Source organism: Aedes albopictus, chromosome 2, assembly GCF_035046485.1.
Source record: "Aedes albopictus strain Foshan chromosome 2, AalbF5, whole genome shotgun sequence".
Lineage (NCBI taxonomy): Eukaryota > Metazoa > Arthropoda > Insecta > Diptera > Culicidae > Aedes > Aedes albopictus.
The window spans coordinates 456,396,188-456,420,621 of NC_085137.1; the positions used below are offsets into that span (position 1 = coordinate 456,396,188).

The 24,434-nt window shown below is 39.3% G+C and overlaps 1 protein-coding gene across 3 annotated transcripts in view; it reads left to right on the forward strand.

Moving 5' to 3' along the window:
* LOC109418984 (E3 ubiquitin-protein ligase RNF185) overlaps nt 1–13,603 on the forward strand; it is a 30,799-nt gene extending 17,196 nt beyond the window's left edge. For 2 of the 3 annotated variants that reach the window (XM_062853928.1, XM_019693209.3), the window contains exons 2-3: nt 3,971–4,458; nt 12,526–13,603. In XM_062853928.1, coding sequence (XP_062709912.1) covers nt 3,971–4,458; nt 12,526–12,793 — 756 coding nt within the window. In that variant the 3' untranslated portion in view covers nt 12,794–13,603. Of the gene's footprint in view, nt 1–3,391; nt 3,536–3,970; nt 4,459–12,525 lie in introns of those variants that run through there. The other variant, XM_062853929.1, reaches the window with a different exon arrangement.
* The last annotated feature ends 10,831 nt before the right edge of the window (nt 13,604–24,434 follow it).

The window sequence follows — 24,434 nt, forward strand, 5'->3', positions numbered from 1 at the left end:
CACTGATTGATCCCCATGGTTGCTTCCGGCAGTATTTACATTGTTTCAGTCATGCGAATTCTCCCCATTGTCCGGTTTGTGCTGGTTTAGAAAACTCGACAGAACACGTTTTGTTCATGTGCCCGCGTTTTCGCACAATCCGTGAACGCATGCTTGCCACATGTGGAGAGGACACTACTCCGGACAATCTTGTCCAGAGGATGTGTAGGGATGAGTTTGGCTGGAATGTCATTTCAACGGCTATCACCACATCGTCTTCGAGCTACAGAGAAAGAGGCGTGTGGACTCGGAGAATGGCTAGTTCAGATGCTATATGCAAGAGGTGGTCCAGGGGTTTGGGGTCGGCTACGTAGTTTATATCGGTACCCTGCGGTCGAAATCGATCCTTACAGTGATTAAGTGGCCGTTTTAAAACTATAAGTATAATACGGATCTTTTCCGCTAATGAAAATCGAAGTTCGATGCCCCAATGCTCGACATAAGTCAAGTCTCAACGATGATTTTCATTTCCGATACGGGTGTCATGGTCGTTCAAATCAGACAAAGCTATTCGAAAACAATTTTTTAGCATACAGTGGATAATTTTAACACTTTACTAATCGCTGATGCTGTAGCTTTAATCCGCAACGTGTGTTCGGCTGCACGTAAGTGACTTAACAAATCCGTCATATTTCACATGATGATGCATAAAATTCTGATTCTGAATATACATATGGGGCACCTTAGCCTATCATAAGCAACGTGCTCTATTTTCGTCCTAAAAACAAAGCAATTAAGCGCTGTTTGTTTTGTTTTTATTTAAACATTTTTTGTTAGGAATGACCATTCATGATAACAAAAAGAACGGAAACAATCGGCTTATATCTTTTGTTTTTTTGGAATTGGATGAACATAGGAGCATAGACTGAATAATGGTATTCACTAGGGTGGCCCACACCTACATGAAAAACAAAAAATTGAGAAATGCTAAGTCTTACCTCCTGAATCGTTTGTTTCGGACTCCCAGAAGCTACTTTCAACATTCGAGCAAAATCGATTAAACCTAAGGGGGCGTTCAAAGTGCTTGAAGTTTGTATGGAAAATCGTGGCCAAATGTATGCAGAAATTTTAAGTTTTTGATTTTTGCCGGTAGGTGGCGCTGTAAGCATTTAATGATAAAACCCTTTGGTATTACTGTAGGTGACTATAGTCCAAACAACTTCGCCGAAGAACGCAAAGTGATCCGACGCCTGCGAGAAAAGTTATACCCTAGTCAAAGTGAGACGAAGTATGGAGATTTCATTATTGATATTATTCCTTTACATGTATACTGGAAAAACAACCATAATGTCTCGCCTCATTTTATTAAAGGTACCGTAAAACGGGGTATCTTTGATAATGCGGGTAACTTTGATAGTGCGATATGCATTGAATAGTTTATCTTATAACTATGATTCCTTCAACCAGTTAAGAAAAAGGCAAACGTAGATCAATTCTATACATATAAAAGTTCATCTAAGACGTATTTTCAATTTAACCTAGTTTCAATACAACTTTTTGGAATAAAAATAAAAATTGTTAATATTTTTGTCATTTGTCAACCCCTTCAAACAATCCGCTATACGACTCCGTTACAACTATTTTTTCAATGAATGGGCTTTTATTCTCATTAGAATCATCATAGCAGATTCCAAATCTGTCCTTGAATCTCTTAACGAAGTGTGTTTTTACAAAATGGAAGCAATTTTGTAAATTGTGACATAAATCTCCATACATTGATAAACGCCTAAAAGTATGCAATGCCCTTGTAATATCATGTAGATAAATTAGAACACTTGACTATCACGCCGAGGACCTGAAATCGAATCCCACTCCCGACAAACTCGCAAGAATGTGAGTTCTTCCTTCGGAAGGGAAGTAAAGCGTGGGTCCCGAGATGAACTAGCCTAGGGCTAAAAATCTCGTTAATACAGATAAAAAAAAATGTAGATAAATCTGTGTTGTTGAAAATTTGTTAATAAAATATTAAAAACAACCCAAAAAATAAGAGAACTAACCATGCTTTCATATATTGATAACCCTTTTAACATATATTTTTACAAAGATAATGATTTTTGATAGCTAAATTCACTGTGTTTTTCACTCAGTACTCCACAAACACATTTTTATATGTAAAATTTAGTAAAAAACAATGTTTTGATATAAAAATTCTATCTGATATATTACATAAAGCTTCTCTCATCATGTTTATACTCCTAAGATTTCAATCTGTGATCATTGTTTAAGATTTGATATGTTTTTCAGGGCATTATCAAAGTTACCCCAAAATGAAAATCTGATTCTCGCTCATATGGAAAACTATAAGTCACCCAAAATATTTCAGATTATCGAATCTTTCAATTACAATTGATAACTGATACCCCAGTACTTGTTTTAAAAATATAAAACTAGGGGAAACACTGTTACATGGGAAAATATCAAGAAAATTCGCTGAAAAACTATCAAAGTTACCCCATTTTACGGTATAACTTTTTTAACAGACGTCGTATCTACGGTCTTCGACAAAGTTGTTTGGCATATACTATATGCCATATATTCACCTACAATAATACCAAAGGTTTTTTTTTATTAAACGCTTACAGCGCCACCTAGCAGCAAAAATCAAAAACTGAACATTTCTGCATACGCATTTGGCCACGTTTCCCATACAAACTTCAAGCACTTCGAGCGCCCCCTTAGGTTTAATCGATTTTGCTCAATTTTTGAACGTAGCTTCTGGGAGTCCAAAACAACCGATTCAGGAGGTAAGACTAGGCATTTTCCAAAATTTTTGTTTTTCATGTAAGTGTGGGCCACCCTAGTATTCACTCATACTCTAATTTTCAAATGTGTACTACGTTCGGCAACCCGTGCATCAGAACACAAGTTTCGGGATTGTGGTTGCCTGCGGTGTGGTGCGGTATTGGTGGAGGTGGGTCATACGATGTGGAACACATGATGATAACGTTGTTGACGATGTGATAATAAATTTGCGTATAGTCATCACGCATTGTTCAGGGGCCAGTGTGATTCTTTTCGATGATACCGGCTTGGTCATCGTTCCTATTCCAATTAGGTGCGGTGCGTTTCCCCCTTTTGGAACTTAACTACTTCCCCCAGTTAGAGGCAAAACGTCCTTCAAGATGGGATTTTGCAGAAGTTCTTCTTGAATCGGAACTGCCACTTACCAATTGATTGATGCACCAAGCGAAAAGAAGAAGATGTTTTGACATCCAAGCGGTGTGCCGTCGATTAGATCCTCGTCGCTGATTGGTCGATGGATGTAAACGGCACACCGCTTGGATGTCAAAACTCTTCTTCTTACCGCTTGGTGCATCAATCAATAGTGCCGCTCCACAAGAGCATGGTACCGGAAGTATGTACCTGTAGTAGGTGTTAAAAATAAATCAAACGGGCATTCGCTTCTCTGCATTCATTGATATTCAAACCGTAGCAAACTTGTTGCCGATTGGAATCGATTCCATTCGCTCACTCTGTGTGTGGTTGCTGTAGGTAGGTAGGTAAATCTACTTCTTGAATACGATGCGTGTGTTGTAGAGCAGGCACGGACGGACGCGCAAAAACTCACAATTGAATGAATGTAGTACATTAGCACTAATTGCATTTGGACTAAACCTCACGCGTTCGTGTAGGCCAGGGGTTCTCAGTCTAGCTGACTGACTATACCGCCAACATCAGTAGGTCGGCCCCAGAGGCACGTTTTCCTCTGTGCCAAAGCCACCCCCTTTTTAAAATATGCTGTTCTTTGTCTTGATGATGCGGATGATAAATAACACCCAGCATGGGCATGAGTTATAAATTAATCAAATCCCTATCCTTATTTTTCGAGGTTTAGCCTTTCTTTAATTTTAGCTTTATCTTTTCCAGCTTTTCTTAACCCGAAGTACCTTTCTCTATACTAATCTCTTCGTTTTATTTCTATCACTTACAGACACTCAACAAAACCATGGCATCAACGGTCGAGAGTGCCCCACCGCAGCCCTCGGCTCCCAGTTTGGAAGATCTGAATTCGGCATCCACCTCGCAGCAATCCACAACCGGTCCCAGTCCATTCTCGAAAGTCACATCCCCCAGTACCGACCCGGATCCAACGGCGAAACCAATCTCCACAGACCAGCAGGATTCGGCGGAATCGGCAACGAGCAGTTCCGGAACGAGTACCGGCAAATCCAAAATTAACCTCGAAGATGCCCCCGAAGATGGCGAGGAGAAAAAGGACGACTCGGTGTTCGAGTGTAACATCTGCCTGGATACGGCCAAGGACGCGGTGGTCAGCATGTGTGGGCATCTGTTCTGTTGGCCGTGCATACACCAGTGGATGAACGGCTACCGGAATACGTGTCCGGTGTGCAAATCGTCCATCAGCAAGGAGAAAGTCATTCCACTGTACGGTCGGGGCGGCAGCAAGGAAGATCCCAGGTGAGTTTATCTATTCCCTTTTTTTCATGATTGTTGGCGAACACTAGCTATAGAGATTTACTGTGTTGATAGGCAAACATTATTATAATGGGCGTTTCCCAAGTAACAATGATAGCTGAATAACAGCTTATTCAGCCAAAATTTTTCAAATCAAGCTTATGAACAGCTTTTTTATCCATTGTACAGCAATAACACAGCCTAACAAAAATTAACTTTTGGTCTGTCTCAAGAGCAAACTTATGTGTCTCTGACAGATTTTGGGCCGCTGAATCCGAATCCGGGCTCAGATTTGCTCCAGCACATCACAATTTTGAGCTATACCTCAACAAAAATTAACTTTTGGTCTGTCTCAAGAGCAAACTTATGTGTCTCTGACAGATTTTGGGCCGCTGAATCCGAATCCGGGCTCAGATTTGCTCCAGCACGTCACAATTTTGAGCCATATCTTAATTTATAGAGCAAAATATGCGATTTTGGGCTTTTTTGACTGCAAGCCATTAAGCATGGAAATATTCAATTACAGCAATCAAAGCATAAATTGGTCAATTAACATCTAAACTAACGACTCATGCAAAATTGATCGTATTACTAAATTAAATTTGATAGATTTAACCATTTTATGACAGTATGTAAACTTGCATGCAACTTTTGGAGGGTGACTTGTATGGGAAATATTGTACCTAACATAAATCGTTTAAAACTATCAAATTCGATTCGGTAATACGAAATATTTTGCATGAGTCGTTTATTTAGATGTTAATTGACCAATTTATGCTTTGATTGGTTGAAAAAAATATTTCCATGCTTAATGGCTTGCAATCAAAAAAGCCCAAAATCGCATATTTTGCTCTATAAATTAAGATATGGCTCAAAATTGTGACGTGCTGGAGCAAATCTGAGACCGGATTCGGATTCAGCGGCCCAAAATCTGTCAGAGACACATAAGTTTGCTCTTGAGACAAAAAAATGTTGCGCTGTGTAATGTTTGTTGGGTTCCCCAAAAGTTTCTGAGTGAATTCCACTAGTAGTTGCATTGAAAATTTATTCTGAAAATCATGATAATTGATAATTTCTCTAGAAGTTGCACCATAAGTTCTTCTAAAGTTTCTCTGAAAATACTTCAGATGTTTTTCCTGGAGTTGTTCTTTCAAGAGTATTGTAATTCGGTATCGTCCGCAAACTCTTTTTAAGTAAGTTACTCCGGCAATTCTTTCATATTTTCATTTTTTCAGCATTTTCCTCCAAAAGGTCCTTTAGGAATTACTTTTAGAGTATCTTTGAGCGTTCTTCAAAAGATTATAAGGATATTTCGACAGAATTTTTACCGGGAATTTCTTCGGGAGTTCCTCCAGGAATGAGTTCCTCATGAAATTTCTTCATGTTGTCTTTTTTAGGTACTTTCTTCAAGAATTTCGCAAGTAGTTCTTTTGAGAATTCCTTCGTGAATAGGAAGTAAGCAGCTGCGCTTATGCTAAAGTGCCGGTAGTGGCGCTTTTGTGATAAATGCGGTAAACGTGATAACAGTGTAAACAAGCAGAAAAGTTTGCGCTACGGAATCATAGACGGCGCTCGTGTTCCATGTGTTTTTCACATATACAGCGGCGCCGCCTGGCACCTGTCCACTCGAACCATCATGCGCAACACGGGTGGAAAATGCCAGTCAGAAAAAAAGAAGTAAACAACTTGAAATTTGTATGGTGATGTAATCAATTCTCTGTTACTGCAATGAATCCAGAAGAAACGCGTAGGGATAATGATTTTGTTTCTAATTTGCAACTTTTTGCCCCAAGGCACAAATCGCTGCGATGCGGAACGAGTGCAAGCCAACGATTTGTCCATACAAGAAAAATGATTTTACTTTTAATGTGGTGGCGCCATCTCTGAGAAAAACAAGCTTTGATTTCTTACTATTCCTGCAAGAAGTCCTTGAAAAGGAGCTCTAGCAATAGTAAGAAATCAAAGCTTGTTTTTCTCAGAGATGGCGCCACCACATTAAAAGTAAAATCATTTTTCTTGTATGGACAAATCGCTGGCTTGCACTTGTTCCGCATCACAACGATTTGTACCCTGGGGCGAAAATTTGGAAATTAGAAACAAAATCATTATACCTATGCGTAACAAAGAATTTATTACGCCACCATACAAATTTTAAGCTGTTTACTTCTTTTTTTCTGACTGGCATTTTCCACACGTGCTGCGCATGATGTTTCCGAGTGGATAGGTGCAGGCGGCGCCGCTGTATATGTGAAAAACACGTGGAACACGAGCGCCATCTATGATTCCGTAGCGTAAACTTTTCTGCTTGTTTACACTGTTATCATGTTTACCGCATTTATCAGAAAAGCGCCTCTACCGGCACTCTAGCAAAAACGCAGCTGATTGCTTGCCATTTCAGCAAGAGTTTCTTCTACAAAATTCCTCCAGGAATTTTTTCAGGGTTTCTTTCTATAATTCCTTTATGATTTCCTTCGGAAATTCCAGCACAGTTTTTCCAAAAAATCAAGTGTCTTATAAGGATTTAGGGATCTTTCAGAAAATACTACAATCTGCGTCTGGTCTTCAGACAAACCTTCGGGAACATATTCAGGGATTCCCACTGGAGTTAATACATAAATACGTACAAAGATTTCTTGAAAAATAGGGAAGCATATGCTATTTTCCAAAGTTTGTGTTTTGAGGTTGTGTTTTCTAAAACATGTTGAACTCAAGGTTGGTCTTAAAACTTTTTCTACAAAACTGAATCAAACAGCCAAGTTTACGTGGCAATTTGACTGACAAAAATCCCTCATGAGCAGGGTACGAAAAACGGATCACGCCGAAAAACAAACGCTTTGTCCTAAGCGGTGCATGTTGGTAACAAAGGCGCTCCGCAACAAACGCATGTCAGGCGATGAGAGTAATAAAACAAACATCGCTTGCCGTGCGTGTGTTGATATTCCGGCTGAAATTTTCGACCCACATTATCGAAATCATAAGCATTTGGACGAAACAAGACTCTTGCAAACCTCAGAGTTGAGTTTTAGTTGTAAAACAATGCGAAAATCACGATGTGAATAGAACGAGACAAATATTCCTACCGTTTTTGTTGTGAACAAACTCGGGAGCGATTTTGTCATTATCTGCTAACGAAAAAACAAAGCGTTGTTGCCGTGCCTTCTTTGTTGCCTATTTTTCGCTTGCGGTGGCATATTCTGCGTACACTGCTCATGAGTAAGAAAACGAAACTGCCGGTATCGGTAATACCCAAAGTCATCGGTTTTTCCTTCTACAAATTCCAAAGTTTTGACCATATTACTCTACTGGTAATATGTAATCTGTGCATCACAAAATTGTTAAAGGTTTGCAAGGATTCTGAGCAACAATGAGCAAGTGTTCATGAATACTTCAATAAATTTTAGATTCTCTTGTAATGTTTCTATAAGCTTCACCTGAATGCCTTCCTAAAAAAAATTGCACGAAAGATTTTTACTGAAAATATTTTTCATAACTTTCTCTAATATCATTTTGCAATTTATACATGGCAAATTAAATCTGAAAAGTAGGATTACTTTCAACATTTTTTTCAATGTTTTTTTCTTAATGTATTCTCTAAGATATTCTTCATCGAGGAACTCGCCAGGCCCTTTCGTCGGATTTTTTTTTATCTTCTTGGTCTTGGTTCTTTTTGCAAATCTTGTCATTTCTCGATCTAGATGTTTTTGCATTTCATTGTTTCTTGGAATTTAACAGGAGTTTTTTTTTTATATGTTTTAGGAATATTAACTTTTTCATGAATTTTCGTGAAGAATTATCTCGAGGACTTTAACAAAATTTTCCCCATTAGAGGAGAACTTCAGAAGGAATCCTGGGCATCTTAGAAAAAAATCAAGAGGAATCCTAGGTGAAAAACCTGGAGGATTTCTAGTTGAAATACCTCGAGGATTCGAACTCGATACTCGGAAGAAGTACTCGAGGATGCTGGGTCATTAGGCCGAAGGTCATTAGGCCGAAAGGTCATCAGGATGAATTGAAAGTTAGCCGTTGTTTTTACCTTTTCCAACAATTTTTGCCAAAAACTAGTTTAACAATGGAACTAGAAAGAATAGCCTATGTTTTAAAGAAGGAAAAAATTATGAATTGAATATCAGCAGTTTCAGCGCCAAAAACTATTTTAGCAATGATACTAGAAAGAACAGCCTATATTTAAAAGAAGGAAAAATTCATGGGTAAAATATCAGTATCTTCGTGCCTGTCACACGATACACACATGTAAAATGGTCATTTGCAGAGGAAGCTCTCAGTTAATAACTGAGAAGCTGGCTTTGTCTCAGTGGGGACGTAACGGCAAGAAGAAGACCCAATGACCATTCGGCCTAATGACCTTCGGCCGAATGGCCTGACACCGTACTCGAGGAACTGCAACAAATTTTGGTTGAATTTCCCAAGGTTCAATCATGGTGAAATTTCCGTGGGAATTCCCCGAACAAATTTCGGGAGTATTTTCTCTGAAATTTCTTGACGAATTAGCAGTGGAACTCCCGGAGAAACTTCTCGAAGAATTTCAAACGGAACTCCTAAAATAAATTCAGACGGAATTTGGAAATTCAGTGGAACTGCAAGAATTCTCTGTAAAACTCCTGAACGAATTCCCAGTGAAAGCCCTATCGCAATTCCGAGTGGAACGCCCCAGAGGAAACTCCAGGAATTCCTGAAGAAGCTTCTAGAGAAATTCCCGAAGTAACTCTTGGAGAAAATCGAGGAAGAATACCTATAAGGATTCCCGGAGGAACTGCAGAATTCCCGAAATTCTCCTACAGGACTGAAAACTTTTAGAGGAATTCCCAGTGAAACTCCTGATGGAGTTCTTAGTGAAACTTCTAGAAGAATTCCCAGTGGAAAACTAAATTCCCATAGAGGGCTCCCTAGACAACTTCGTGGTGGAATTTCTAAAGGGATTTCCTTCTGAACTGGCTTAGGTTGGCTTCTGAATACTTGAAGACTCCTGAACTCTTCTTAGTGAAATTCCTAGAGCAATACCCAGCAGAAGTAGCGGAACCAGTGAATTTCTAGAGAAATTATCGAAGTAATTCTTAGAGAAATTTCCGGAGTAATACCCAAAGGGATTCCCGGGGGAACTCCTAAAGGAATTAACTGTAGAACTTCTAGATTCTTAAGTAATTTCCATGAAAATTCCCAAAAAATCTCCCGTGAGAATTTTCAGAGACACCTCGGGAAAATTTGCCGGAGGTACTTTTTTGGTATATGTAGTTTCCGAAGGAATTTCAAATATCTCCGGAAGAACTCCTGGAAGAGTTTTCGGAGGAACTTTTGGAAAATCTCACGGAGATACTTATGAAAATATTCTCGGAATAACTTCTGGAAAATTCCCAGAGCAACTCCTGGAAAAAATCCTGAAAAACTTATGAAAACTCACGTTAGAATTGCGAGAATTCTTGAAGGAATTTTCGAAGAAATTCCTGGAGGTATTTCTTGACAAATTTCCGGAAGAATTGTCAAAGAAACTCCCGAATGAACTTCTTGGAGAATTTCCGAAGAAGCTTCTGGAAGAGATCACAAAGGAACTTTTACAAAAGTTTCCAAAGGAACTTCTAGAAGCGTATCCGCATGAACATCTCCTGGAAGTATTCCCCGTGCAAATTTCGGACGTATTCGCGTTGGAATTTCTTGACGACTTACCAGTGAAACTACCGGAAGAACTTCTAGAAGTATACCCGGAGTGTAATTTTTAGTGGAACTCCTAGAAGAAATTCAGATGTATTTACTGGAGGAAGTCTCAGTGGAACGCCTAGAATTCCCCGAGGAAATCTAAAGAAATTGACATTGGGACTTCTAGAGAACTTCCAGATAGAATTCCTAGAGAACTTCTTGGTGGAATTCCTAGAGAAATTCCTGGTGGGACTCCTGAAGGGGCTTCCTTCGTGGCTTTTGAAAACTTGAAGATACCTGAACGAATTCCCAGTGAAACTCCTAGCGAAATTCCAAGTGGAACTCACCAGAGAAAACTCCAGCCATTCCTGGAGAATCTGCTAGAGGAATTTCCGAAGCAACTCTTGAATAAAATCTCGGAGGAATACCCATAGAGATTCCTGGAGGAACTCCTTAAGGAATTTACTGTAGAACTCCTAGAACCTGTTAGAGAAATTCCTATTGAAGGAATTCACAGTCAAATACGTAGAGGGATTCTGATTGGAACTTCCAAAAGAAATCAAGTAAAATTCTTCATATGGGACTCTAGGAATTCCCGGAGGAGCTCATGGAGGAATTCTTGAAGGTACTCCTGAAGGAATTCCCAGAGAAACTTTTAGAGGAATCCCCAGTAGATATTTAGACCACCAATTCACAGTGGGATTCATAGACAACTTCTTGGTGGAATTTCCAGTGAACTTTTTTTATCTGTATCAACGAGATTTTAGCCCTTGGCTAGTTCATCTCGGGACCCACGCTTTACTACTCTTCCGAAGGAAGAACTCACATTTTGTGAGTTTGTCGGGAGTGGGATTCGAACCCAGGTCCTCGGCGTGAAAGGCATGCGCTTTAACCATCATACCAGGTCCGCTTCCTTCCAGAAAACTTCTTGGTAGAATTCCTAGAGAAATTCCTGATGGAACTGCTAAAGGGATTTCCTTTGTGACTTCTGGATTCTTGAAGATTCTTCAACGAATTTTCGGTGAAAATCCTAGATCAATTGCCAGTGGAACTGACTCAAAGAATTCCAACAATTGCTGAAGGAAGACTTGGAGAAATTCCATGAGGAACACCCATTGAATTTCTAGGGTGATTCCCAGTGGTAATCTAGAAAAAATCACAGTGGGATTCCTAGAGTACTTCATGGTAGAATTTATTGAAGGAATTTCCTAGTGGAACTCCTACATGGATTTTCTTGGTGGCTTCTGAATTCTTGAAGACTCTTGAACGAATTCCTAGTGAAATTACTTGAGTTATTCCCAGTAGAGCTCACCAGAGGAAACTCCAGGAATTCTCGGTGGAACTTCTAGAGGCATTTCCGAAGGAATTCTTGTAGAAATTCCCAGAGGAATACCCATTATTACCGGGATTACCGGATAAACTCCTAAATGAATTTACTGCAGATCTCGTGGAGTAATTACCAATCAACTTTTAGGGGAATTCCTGGTGAAGGAATCAGTTGTGAAGTACGTAGGGATGGAACTCCTGAAAGAAATCCCAGTGGAATTCTCCAGAAGGAACTCTTGAAATTGCGGAAGGAGCTCCTGGAGGAATTCTCAACGGAACTCTTAGAGGACTGTAGAACTCTTAGAGGAATCCCCAGTAGAAATCCCGAAAGAATTTCCGGTGAATCTTGTAGAGGAATTCCCAGTGGAAATTTAGACAAATTCACAGTAGGATTTCTAGAGAACTTTTTGGTGAAATTTCTTGATAAATTCCTGATGGAACTCCTAAAGGAATTTCCTTCGTGGCTTCTGAATTCTTGAAAACTCTACAACGAATTTCAGGTGAAACTCTTAAATCAATTCCCAGTGGAACTCACTTCTGGAATTCCCTAAGAAACTTTTGGAGAAGTTTCCGGAGGATTACCCATAGGGAGGAACTCCTAAAGTAATTTACTGTAGAACTCCTAGAGTAATTCCCAATGAACTTCTAGATGAATTCCCAGTTGAACTCCTGAAGAAATTCCCAGTGAAACTTCTAGGAATTCCCAGTGATAATCAAAAGAGATTCACAGTGGGATTCCTAGAGAACTTCTTGGTAGAATTCCTAGCGAATTTCTCAACTCCTAAATGAATTTTCTTCGGAACTCTTGAAGACTCTTGAACGAATTGGAACTCCTAGAACAATTCCCAGTGAACTCACCAGAAGAAACTCCAGGAATTTCCAAAGGAATTCTTGGATAAATTTCCGGAGGAATACTCATAGGGATTCCCGGAAGAACTCCAAAAGGTTTGATAACTTTCCACTGATTCATTGAACTGAACTAGTAATATATTAAAGAAGAAAGCTGAAGGATACTTGAAGTGTAGTCCATTAAAAAATATTAATAAATTTTCAATACCTGTATTTTCTATATGAATTTTCTTTCTCTTCCAATAGAAAAACCGTCCCGCCTCGGCCGGCCGGCCAGCGAACCGAACCGGAACAGCCCCAGGGCTTCCAGGGCTTCACCGGCGACGGCGGGTTCCACATGTCGTTCGGCATCGGCGCCTTTCCGTTCGGATTCTTCACCTCAACGCTAAACTTTGGCGAGTTCCGGGGCAACCCGCCGCACGAGAACACCCGCGAGTACGAGGAGGACCAGTTTCTGTCGCAGATTTTCCTATACGTGGCGCTCATCTTCATGGCCTGGCTGGTGCTGGCCTAATGGATACGAGTAAAAATACGCTAGTCTTTGTCGTCGTCGTGCGTGCGTGCAAGCGTGTGATGATCACACGCGGTAAGTATGAACGGAACCCCCCTGAATGAGTGCGTGGACGTGGTCTGCTGGGCTGGTGGTCTATTTGTGATATAATAAACGTTAATCTTTTTACATGCTTGTGGGAATTTTTGGGCGCGTTCTCGCCGAAGAAGCTCAATTTAGTGTTGAGATAGAAGAACAGATAAATTCTCCCTTTCAAAATTAGAGCAAATTACAGCTAACACCTGTGTAATGATAGAAAATATCTTATCACTAGTATCACTAGAACAGAACGAAACTGTGACCGTTGAACGGTGAGAAAAAATGGATATAAATGTTCAGTTTGGATTCATTTTTGCCCACTGTGACAGATGTTTGATTGGCATTAGAATGCATTGTGGTCTTTCATAAGTAGCTACCCATTTTTCAAGCCTATACTATTATTTTACTTCTGTTGATTTTACCAATTGCTACAACATATGATATACACACTCGTTCCGTTTGTTTTACACTTTATGTTTTATTCTTTGACCGACGCGAAATGCTTTTATCGCGCCTGTCAACTATATCGAAACTCGTCTCTATATAAAGCTGAACTGATGATGCTTTACAACAGCTATACAGAGTATGTTGGCTTCAGGCAAGGCAACGATGATATGAGTAGAGAGGAACGATAGCAAGGAGTTTGTATAATTTATTTGGAAGTGATTTGTGGGCGAACTATATTATCGTATATTTAAGGAATACAATAAAATGCAATCAATATTTGAAAAATCATTCAATGCGCGGAATCATTTGCGATGACAGCATCCTTTCTAATATCCGGGGGTTCGTGGCCGTGCGGTTAGCGGCGTCAGTCGTTTAGGCATCTTGTGAGTGCCACGGAGTGAGGGTTCGATTCCCGCTCCAGTCGGAGGAAACTTTTCGTCAAACGAAAAATCTTTCAATGGTCCACTGGGTGTTCCGTGTTATCCGTTGCCTAATGTTAGTGTTTGTTCAGTCTGTGAAACCTCTGCTTGAAGACGGTGTAGTGTCTTAAAAAAAAATATATATATATATAAAAAATCGACCGGACCTTCGGGTACGGGTTTTTAAAAAAAGAACTTTCCTGGCTGAAGGCCTGATCAAGAATGATTTTATTAATTTCCAAAAGTGTTCTTCATGGGTTTGCTTATGGCCTACTTAGTTGCTATTGTGGTTGGCCGGATGGGTGGTGTCTGGTGGCGCGCGATGTCAGCAGAACGTGGAATGCTGATGGGTCGCGCGATTGTCGTCGTCGTCGTCGTTGATATTGTTGTTGTTGTTGCTGTCTGTTGCTGTGCCCTGGGCGCGGGCAATGTGGGAATAATGCTTACGTTCGATATGGCTAAGTTCTGGTTTGATGATGGCGGTGTGGGCCGTTCAGTAACTGCTCCCTCCTGAAGAACGGACCGTCCCGGTTCGGTTTGACTGGTTGCTTTTGGTGTGCATGAGGAATGCTTTATGGACAGGTAGAGTATCGAAATGATGACGATGGTAAAAAGTATTAACGATATTCCAAAGGTTGATCGTTTCTGTTGCTCATGTAAAAATGTCAGCTGTTGTCGAGTTTGGAGATTGGCTTCTTGCAGTTTTTGAAGTGTGAAATTGGTGCTTATGGTTTTGCTGTTGATTTCCAATCCGTTCAACGGAATCATGATTGGTTGCTGTTTTGTGGTGTATTCAATGTCGATGAATGATGTTTGGTTGATGATAACGGTACAATTTCTGAAAAATATTAGCGTGTTTCCAGAAATGTTTCGGCTGGAGAGCCCACAATTGGATGTGATCGGAGTGCTCTCATTTCCAGTAATAATGATGTAGTTACTACTGATTCGCTTAACTCTTCTCTCCTCGGTGACTTCTATGAGGTCGCAGCTGCCTGATTTTCCTCGTAAAAGTTTCGAATAACAGGTGTCGCTGGAAACATCTTTAACGTGGTGTTCACTGCACATGATACTCTGTCCTATTCCTTTACATTCTCCAGTTATTAGAAATGTTGATAAATCGTTGTTGAGTGCCTCTGCATATTGAACATTAAGCATTTTTCCATTTTTGATGACTGGCTCTAGTAGTTGGTGGATGAAAACGTCTTTTCTCAGCAACGGGATCAGGATGATGAACACGATTTTGTTGTCTTTGTGAATCACTGCTAAATCTAAATATTCTATCACTTGATCGAAGCTTTCGATATTAATATTTTCACTTTCCAAAATTTTTGTTGCTTCGTTAAGTTCTTCACTGGATAAGATATCTTTTGAAATGGTGTTAACTTTTGACATTTGTATTGCTTCAAATATATTGTTGACATGATTAGCAAGAAGATCGATATTAAGATTGAGGTTGAACAATTCTTTAACAACTTTGATTTCATCTGAGATATTTTTACCATTTATAAATTTTTGTCTAAAGTGTATAAAATTATTTTTGATAACATCTTGTTGATCGTTTACAATTTTAATGAGTCTGTTTAGTCTATCCTGGACTTTAAGATTAATCTTTATTTGTTCGTTGTTTTCTGTTACTAGAGCTTTATTTTGTTCGGACAATGTGTTAAGTTGTGTATTAATTTTTACAAGATCATTGTTGTCAAGATTTCCAGTAATAACTTTAATCATATTGCCAATACCGTTAAATAGTCCTCTTTTGGTTCTAACAATGGGTACAATTTTTCTATAAGATTTTTCTATTGTATCTAGCTTTTTGTTAATCAATATTATTGAATCATTTATGTTGAAAATTTTTAAATCGTTAATTATTGTTCTAAGTCTTCTTACGATTGGTTCTACATGTGACATATCGATCATATGGTAAATTTTGTGGGAACCCATCCTGATTCTGCCTTCTCCGAGTTGTAATGATACGAGTCCTGGGTTATTTTGTAAGTCGTAGATTTGTATATGACTGTTGATTGTCGATGTCGCTACCGTCAGGCTCATCCATAATACAATTAGATTTATTGTTGCCATTCTCTGTGGAAAGAGAATGTTTACATTAGTGTTTTCGTTTTCTTTTCAGTTTGGATTTGTGGAATTTTATTCCGCTTGAGGTTATAATAGTTTTGAATCTGTTTTCTCTTACTTTGACCTTCTTAAATTTTGGTTTTGTTTTTCTTTTGATGCCTTGAATAGTGTTAAACACCTCTTCGTTTTCCTGGAAGTTCGGCTCCTTTTCTCTTGTTTTATTATGATAATCAACATTCTTTTTAGCATTTTTATCTATAATCTCCTGTCTATTCTCAAACAATCTGTCTAAATCAAGGGGTAAATCGTCTTCTTCGCGTTGTCCAAAAAGTATCTCGCAAGGCTTGTGTTGGTGTGCCGTATGTATGGTTTTATTATAGAGACCGAGAGCAATTTTGAATATTTGTTTCTGAGATAAATCGTCATACTTATCCTTTATGCAGCGAAAGATTTCAATCAGTGTTGAATGGAATCTTTCGACGATGCCGTTGGATTCACTATGGTTTGAGGGTGTGTATTCTACTTGAATATCTAGTCTTTGGAAAAGTGATCGAATTTCTATGGATTTAAGGGCCGGTTCATTGTCACAAACGATTTTCTTCGGAGTTGCATATCCGGTAATCAATTTAATTAAACCTGCTCTTACATCCGGAATTGATCGAGATTTAATATGAATAAGCATAGCATATCTAGAGAATCTGTCTACTGCGGTCAGGAAAAGATTGGGTTGAGCAATAAAAATATCTAAGTGAACTGTTTCGAAAGGTTTGTTAGGGATTTCTGGTCTATGTAGAGTGATATTGTACGGATGCCTTTCGTATTTGTTCTCCAAACACGTTTCGCACAAATTAACAAATCGTTGAATTTGTCGCTTCATGCCTGGAAAATAATACTGCTTGATAATCTGGGCATGGTTTTCGGCAGCTCCTCTGTGCGCGCGGTCGTGCGTTTTCGAAATTATTTCATTTTGCTCCTCGGAAGTGCGTAAATCTGTCAACATTTTCTGACTGATTCTCACTTTCAAGATTTTGGCACGAAATAATTGCGATACACTATATTGAGGGTATTAATAAGAGATTCGTCGCACATGATACCATTTACTCTTTTTGGATTCATATAATCTTTAAAAATATTGAGAACTATGGCTACGGAAAAGTCGAAGCGAATAATAGTTCTTCTATGAATATTCGGAAATATTTCCTCATATTCAGTAGATTCAATGTCGCCCTTTTTCAATATTATTTGATTGCTGAAGAAGTTTATGGGTAACTCTGTCATTTGCATCAAATCGCTAGCGTCAGATTCTGCAGAATGACATGTTTCGGCGTCTGAGGAATCTGTTGCATTATTTTCTTCGCTACCATGTGTTGCATGATCTGACGAGTCAGATGTATCGTTAGCATTTACCTCATTCCTGATTCTGGAAAGTCCATCTGCAACGATATTTTGCTTACCTGGCCGATACTTGACGTCATAATCGAACTCCTGTAAACGTAGTCTCCATCGAAGCATCTTATCGTTGGGGTCCTTCAAACTAAACATGTACGTTAATGGCCTGTGATCAGTGAATAAAGTAAACTTCTTGCCATACAGATATGGCCTAAAATATTTACAACCCCATGTGATTGCTAAAAATTATTTTTCTATTACAGAGTATTTTTCCTCTGTTTTGGTGAGTGTTCTCGAAGCAAATGCAACTGGTCGATCTTGCCCAATTGGTCCCTGCGAAAGCACGGCACCAACAGCAAATTGACTAGCGTCCGTTGTCAGAATAAAGGGCTTCGTAAAGTCCGGGTACTGAAGTACGTGACTGCTAGTTAGCAAAATCTTACACTTATTAAAGGTTTCGATGAATTCCTTGCTATGTGTAAGTTTTTCTCCTTTTCTTAATTGGGTTGTGAGTGGCTTCACAATTTTCGCAAAATCTTTTATAAAACGACGGTAATAACCTAGGGTTCCAAGGAAACCTCTAAGCTCTGTTTCCGTTTTTGGAATTGGCCAATTTTTGATTGCAACCACTTTGTCAGGGTTGGGTTTTACACCATCGGCCGTGACTAAGTGTCCTAAAAAGGCTACTTCCTTACATAAAAATTCAGATTTGTCTAATTGAATTTTAAGGTTATATTTTCGCAATGCATCAAATACTTTGCGCAAGTTTATCAAATGTTCCTGATATGATGTTGAGTATACAATGATGTCATCCATGTATACTAGACATACTTTTCCAATTAAATCCCGTAGTACGTTATCCATCACCCTTTGGAAGGTGGATGGCGCATTCTTTAAACCGAATGGCATTTTGAGAAATTCATATTTCCCATGTTCTACGGTAAAAGCAGTTTTTCTAATGTCTCTTGGGGTCACCTCAATTTGATGAAATCCCGAGGCGAGATCAATTGTAGAAAAATAATTACATCTTCCGAGCTTGTCTAGAACTTCAGTTATGTTCGGAATTGGATATTTGTCATCAATTGTCTTTTCGTTGAGCTTTCTGTAGTCAACGACCAGACGCCACTTTTTCTTTCCTGAAGCGTCCATCTTTTTGGGTACAACCCAAATAGGTGACGACCATGGAGAATTGGAGGGTCTTATGATGCCTTGGTTGAGCAAATCTCTAACTTGGCTTTGCACCTCTTTCTTCAACAAAATGGGTATCTATAGCTTTTTGTATACACAGGAATGTCATCTTTAGTGTCAATCCTATGTTTCACAACATTAGTAAACGTTAATTTTTCATTTTTAAGGTGAAAAATCTCTTGATAGTCAGATATCAATTCTACTAAACCAACTCGTTCTTCCTTATTCAAATGATCCAATCGTAATTGATCCATTAAATTTACGTGTACACTGCTATCAGAAACTGGTTCTGGAGGCGGTGTAATTTCAAAATTATTTTTCTCGATGCTACCTTTTAACATCTCTACTTCCGTGGGTTTATTGGTCATGTTGGTTATAATTAATTTAGTTTTAAAATTGTCGGCTTTATATAAGCCAGAATGAACAAAGGCTTCATTGTTTAAAACGAGATCTTTTGAGAGAAGAAATTCTCCTTCTTCTTCACAAGTTGGCAGCTCAATCACACGCGTTTCATTTGCATGTAATTGGAATTTGAAAATTTCTGGAAATTTCTTTTGCATAATAATGTTTGCAAAAGGTAAATGAAGGGTGTTAGTGTGTACGGAAATACTTGCCTGCAATTGGTTCAAGGACTCATATCCGATGAGTCCATCAAAATAATCATGGAAGTCATAAATTAAAAAGACGAGATTTTCGGTCCCAGGGTTACCATAGAAAGGATTTAATTCTACAAAATGTGTTATTTGGCATCTACCTTCAACATTCTTTACTGTCATTGGTTTCAAAAGTTCTCGAATAAATCCTAAGTTTGCATGACGAGGACTAATAATGGACTTATTAGCGCCCGTATCAATTAAAAACTTTAAAGGTCCATTTTTACTATTCACAGTTATGTATGGTATGAAATTAGTGGATTTCAGCTGAGTTTCTCTATAACTGTGGCTGTTTGAAAATTTACGTCTACATCGACGTTTTCATTATACGAAGGGTCTTGATTTTGGTTTGGATAATCTTGGAATTCTTCCGGAGGATATGGGATTTCAGGATTATCGTAATAATCATTATAATCTTCATATTGAGGTCCCACTTCCTGATTTTGTAACTCATTAGTAGGTTTTTGACTAAATCTACTTTGTTGAGTCCTATTTGAAATATTGGAATATTGATTCTGTTGGTTATGGTTAGGTGGTCGACTCGCAAATCTGTTAGGAAAATTTCCTGGACGATTTGAAAAATTTTGTACTGCTCTATTTGGAAATGTTGCTTGTTGGTTAAAAGATGTATAGGATGTTCTATTTGGAGCGATTTGCGAAGAGTTCTGTGTTTTAGCGTTTCCTGCGATATTCATAAATGTTCTCGATGGTAGAGGGTTGTTAGATGGAGGATACATGTGGGTTTGCGCTACTTTTCGATTTTGTCTATCGTCAAAATCATATTCACAATTTCTGCGTGCAAGTTTGTTGGCCTTTTCATTGGCAAACTGGTAAGCTTGGCACAAAGTAGTGGGTTGTAAAATCCCTACGTGAGACGAGTACGGCTCATCTAACCCGTCTATGAATTTTTCCAGACAAAGCTTGTCCGTAAATTTCACTAGTTCATCTGGATGTCGCCACTGACTATCCATCTGAATATGTGTAGAAATCCCTGTATAGCAATCGCTGATTGCTGTATAAAAATTCCTTACTGTGTTTCGATTTTGTTTGAGGGAGAAAAGTCTCTGTAAAAGGGTAGACAATTCTCTTTTGTCCCCATAAATAATTTTCAGTTGTGTTTTAATCTTGTCCCACTCAAGCGGAGTTCCACTAGAGGCCAAAAGATCTCCAGCTTCTCCAACAATTTTATTCCGAATTTCCATGAGCCAAAGCTCATAAACATTCGTCCCAATCAAATGATCGTATTGTCTGATGACACGATCGGCGCATGTAATCCAATGGTTTACTTGCCTTGAATTACCCGAAAAATTTGGTAGGTTCTTGATGAGGTCAGGAACCTTGCCTCTTTGACATTCTACATCGATATTTATCACAGGATTCCCTGGCACAGCTGGTGCTGGAGGAATCGCTGCTTCCCTCGAGTTAGCTGGGTCAGGATTTGCTCGCAATCTGTCCGAAACCTGATCCTGCCTTTCTTCTAATTCTGCTATGTGTGCGTTACGATCACTCAGCAACATATTAAGATGTTCGATTTGCTGTTGCAAATCTTCGACCTGGTCGCTTCTTTCTGCCATATTCCCTGAACGAAGACCTGGTCTCATTAAAATTGATCAAATGCAATATTACAAGTGTTCACCAAAATTCGGAAAAAAAAATCACAAGCTTCAAAAACGTTATTATTTAGACGTCAAAAAAAACAAAATATAAAAATATTACACACAGTTCAATTCCTGCTTCACTCTCTCTCATATCACTCTTTCCTGAATAAAAGGTTTAGCACAAAATTTGTTCTTGTCAAGAAAATCACATAAAACATCTAATCCAATCACTTATTCACTTAATCAAAATCTCTTAATCACTTAAAAAAAATCACGAAAAAATAAAGATAAAATAAAGAAAACTGGGGGACTCACCACTAATCAGCGATAATCCGTCGCCAACGTTTTCACGGATGAGCTCCCGTCCGAATGCGCCGTGCTGTCGTCTCTTGTTGAAGTAAAACGCCTCCTCCCTGGCACTTTCCAATAGGCTGCTGGTCCCTGGTTGTCCAATAGGTGGAAGTTTTTCACTCGCGAAGTTTAAACGATTAACACTTTGCGCATCCTACCGACTGCGCCAAAAATCGACCGGACCTTCGGGTACGGGTTTTTAAAAAAAGAACTTTCCTGGCTGAAGGCCTGATCAAGAATGATTTTATTAATTTCCAAAAGTGTTCTTCATGGGTTTGCTTATGGCCTACTTAGTTGCTATTGTGGTTGGCCGGATGGGTGGTGTCTGGTGGCGCGCGATGTCAGCAGAACGTGGAATGCTGATGGGTCGCGCGATTGTCGTCGTCGTCGTCGTTGATGTTGTTGTTGTTGTTGCTGTCTGTTGCTGTGCCCTGGGCGCGGGCAATGTGGGAATAATGCTTACGTTCGATATGGCTAAGTTCTGGTTTGATGATGGCGGTGTGGGCCGTTCAGTAACTTATATATACAGGGTGTTTGTTTCCGGACTTTAAATAATTTGAGGGCAGATAGGTCTTAATGAGATATGAAAAAGTGCCTAAGGAACATGGGGTCGCAAATCACTGCTAAGTGAGTTATTCAAAATTCTATGATTTTTAACATGCAAAACTTCAGAAAATTGTATCTCAGCTATCTTTGATCAAAATCTCAATCTTTTTGCATGAATTGAAAGCCTGAACCATTGTGCTGTTATGCTTCTTGGACAAAAACTCGATCTAAAGTGATTAACATGCCTAAATTTTGGAAAGTTTGCGGCAAAAGCCGAAAAAAATGCTCTTTTTTTAGGTATTTTTGTTGTTATTTAATGAAAACACGTAGTAAAGTAGAAAAGTGATATTCTACAAAAGATTGTTTATGTTGTTTTCTACCAAACTCTCTTTGGGACCAACATTGAATTTTTTGTAGTTTGGCCACAATAATTAATTCAAAGTTAGGTAAGAAACTCATCGAATTGCGAAAAACATCGCCCCGATTTCATTCAACCGTGCTTTGGCAGCACTTCCCGTTCGTGTGCTTGCTGTTTACTCTCCCAACAGCAGGCAAGAGAAACTATTGCAGCGCACATGAATAGCCAAACATTGCCACACAACCAACCAACTCGTCCTGATTGGTGTTATGTTTGGTCGTGCATAACAAACATTGCACCAATCTGGGCGAGTTGGTCGTTCGGGTGGAGAGCCGGAGAAGTTTGTAGCCACGACCATGCCTCTGTTATTGTTGATGTGGGGAATGCGCACAGTTTAAAGCAGCGCATCGAATTTCCGCTATGGCGCAAAGCAATGCGGAGGTTGCGAACGAGAGGACGCGCGCAAGATTTTTAAAACATTGATATGCTAGTAGCGATACTAATGTTGGTCGCCGAGAGCAAGACGAGCTGCGTGGTGTTTAAATTCCTTTGCCGAGTTGGGTTTCCTTGCACTCGCAGTCAAACTGCGGTGCTATTCAGATGGGGTGGGGTTATGCTGACGAAGTCAGATATTATTTTATTGATTTTAAATAAGTAATTCAATAAATAATTCCATAATTAATTACAACATTATTGTATGCTAATTTGCTAAATAAGCTGTGATTAATCTTTTTTCTGGCATTACGTGCCATCGGGTACACAGTCTGTTCTGTACTATTTAAGGTATGAATGGGTGATATTAAGGTGGATTATTGCGGGAAGTTGGGATTTTTAAATAAATGTCTGAGAACTTTAGAAGATATTGGGGGCATTGTGAGGGAAGTTGGGTCCTTTAAATAAGTGTTCGGTAATTTTAAGTGATATTGGGGGACATTCTTAGGGAAGTTGGGTCCTCCCAATAAGTGTTCGGTAATTTTAGGTGATATTGGAAGGCATTCTGAGGGAAGTCGGTTCCTCCCAATAAGTGTTCGGTAATTTTAGGTGATATTGGGAGACATTCTTAGGGAAGTTGGGTCCTCCCAATAAGTGTTCGGTAATTTTAGGTGTTATTGGGAGGCATTCTGAGGAAAGTTGGTTCCTCCCAATAATTGTTCGGTAATTTTAAGTGATATTGGGGGACATTCTTGGGGAAGTTGGGTCCTCCCAATAAGTGTTCGGTAATTTTAGGTGTTATTGGGAGGCATTCTGAGGAAAGTTGGTTCCTCCCAATAATTGTTCGGTAATTTTAAGTGATATTGGGGGACATTCTTGGGGAAGTTGGGTCCTCCCAATAAGTTGTCGGTAATTTTAGGTGATATTGGAAGGCATTCTGAGGGAAGTCGGTTCCTCCCAATAAGTGTTCGGTAATTTTAGGTGATATTGGGAGACATTCTTAGGGAAGTTGGGTCCTCCCAATAAGTGTTCGGTAATTTTAGGTGTTATTGGGAGGCATTCTGAGGAAAGTTGGTTCCTCCCAATAATTGTTCGGTAATTTTAAGTGATATTGGGGGACATTCTTGGGGAAGTTGGGTCCTCCCAATAAGTTGTCGGTAATTTTAGGTGATATTGCGAGACATTCCAAGAAAAGCTGGGTCCTCCCAATAAGTTGTCGGTAATTTTAGGTGATATTGCGAGACATTCTAAGAAAAGCTGGGTCCTCCCAATAAGTGTTCGGTAATTTTAGGTGATATTGGAAGGCATTCTGAGGGAAGTCGGTTCCTCCCAATAAGTGTTCGGTAATTTTAGGTGATATTGGGAGACATTCTTAGGGAAGTTGGGTCCTCCCAATAAGTGTTCGGTAATTTTAGGTGTTATTGGGAGGCATTCTGAGGAAAGTTGGTTCCTCCCAATAATTGTTCGGTAATTTTAAGTGATATTGGGGGACATTCTTGGGGAAGTTGGGTCCTCCCAATAAGTTGTCGGTAATTTTAGGTGATATTGCGAGACATTCTAAGAAAAGCTGGGTCCTCCCAATAAGTTGTCGGTAATTTTAGGTGATATTGCGAGACATTCTAAGAAAAGCTGGGTCCTCCCAATAAGTGTTCGGTAATTTTAGGTGATATTGGGAGACATTCTTAGGGAAGTTGGGTCCTCCCAATAAGTGTTCGGTAATTTTAGGTGATATTGGAAGGCATTCTGAGGGAAGTCGGTTCCTCCCAATAAGTGTTCGGTAATTTTAGGTGATATTGGGAGACATTCTTAGGGAAGTTGGGTCCTCCCAATAAATGTTCGGTAATTTTAGGTGATATTGGGAGACATTCTTAGGGAAGTTGGGTCCTCCCAATAAGTGTTCGGTAATTTTAGGTGTTATTTTGAGGCATTCTGAGGAAAGTTGGTTCCTCCCAATAATTGTTCGGTAATTTTAAGTGATATTGGGGGACATTCTTGGGGAAGTTGGGTCCTCCCAATAAGTTGTCGGTAATTTTAGGTGATATTGCGAGACATTCTAAGAAAAGCTGGGTCCTCCCAATAAGTTGTCGGTAATTTTAGGTGATATTGCGAGAC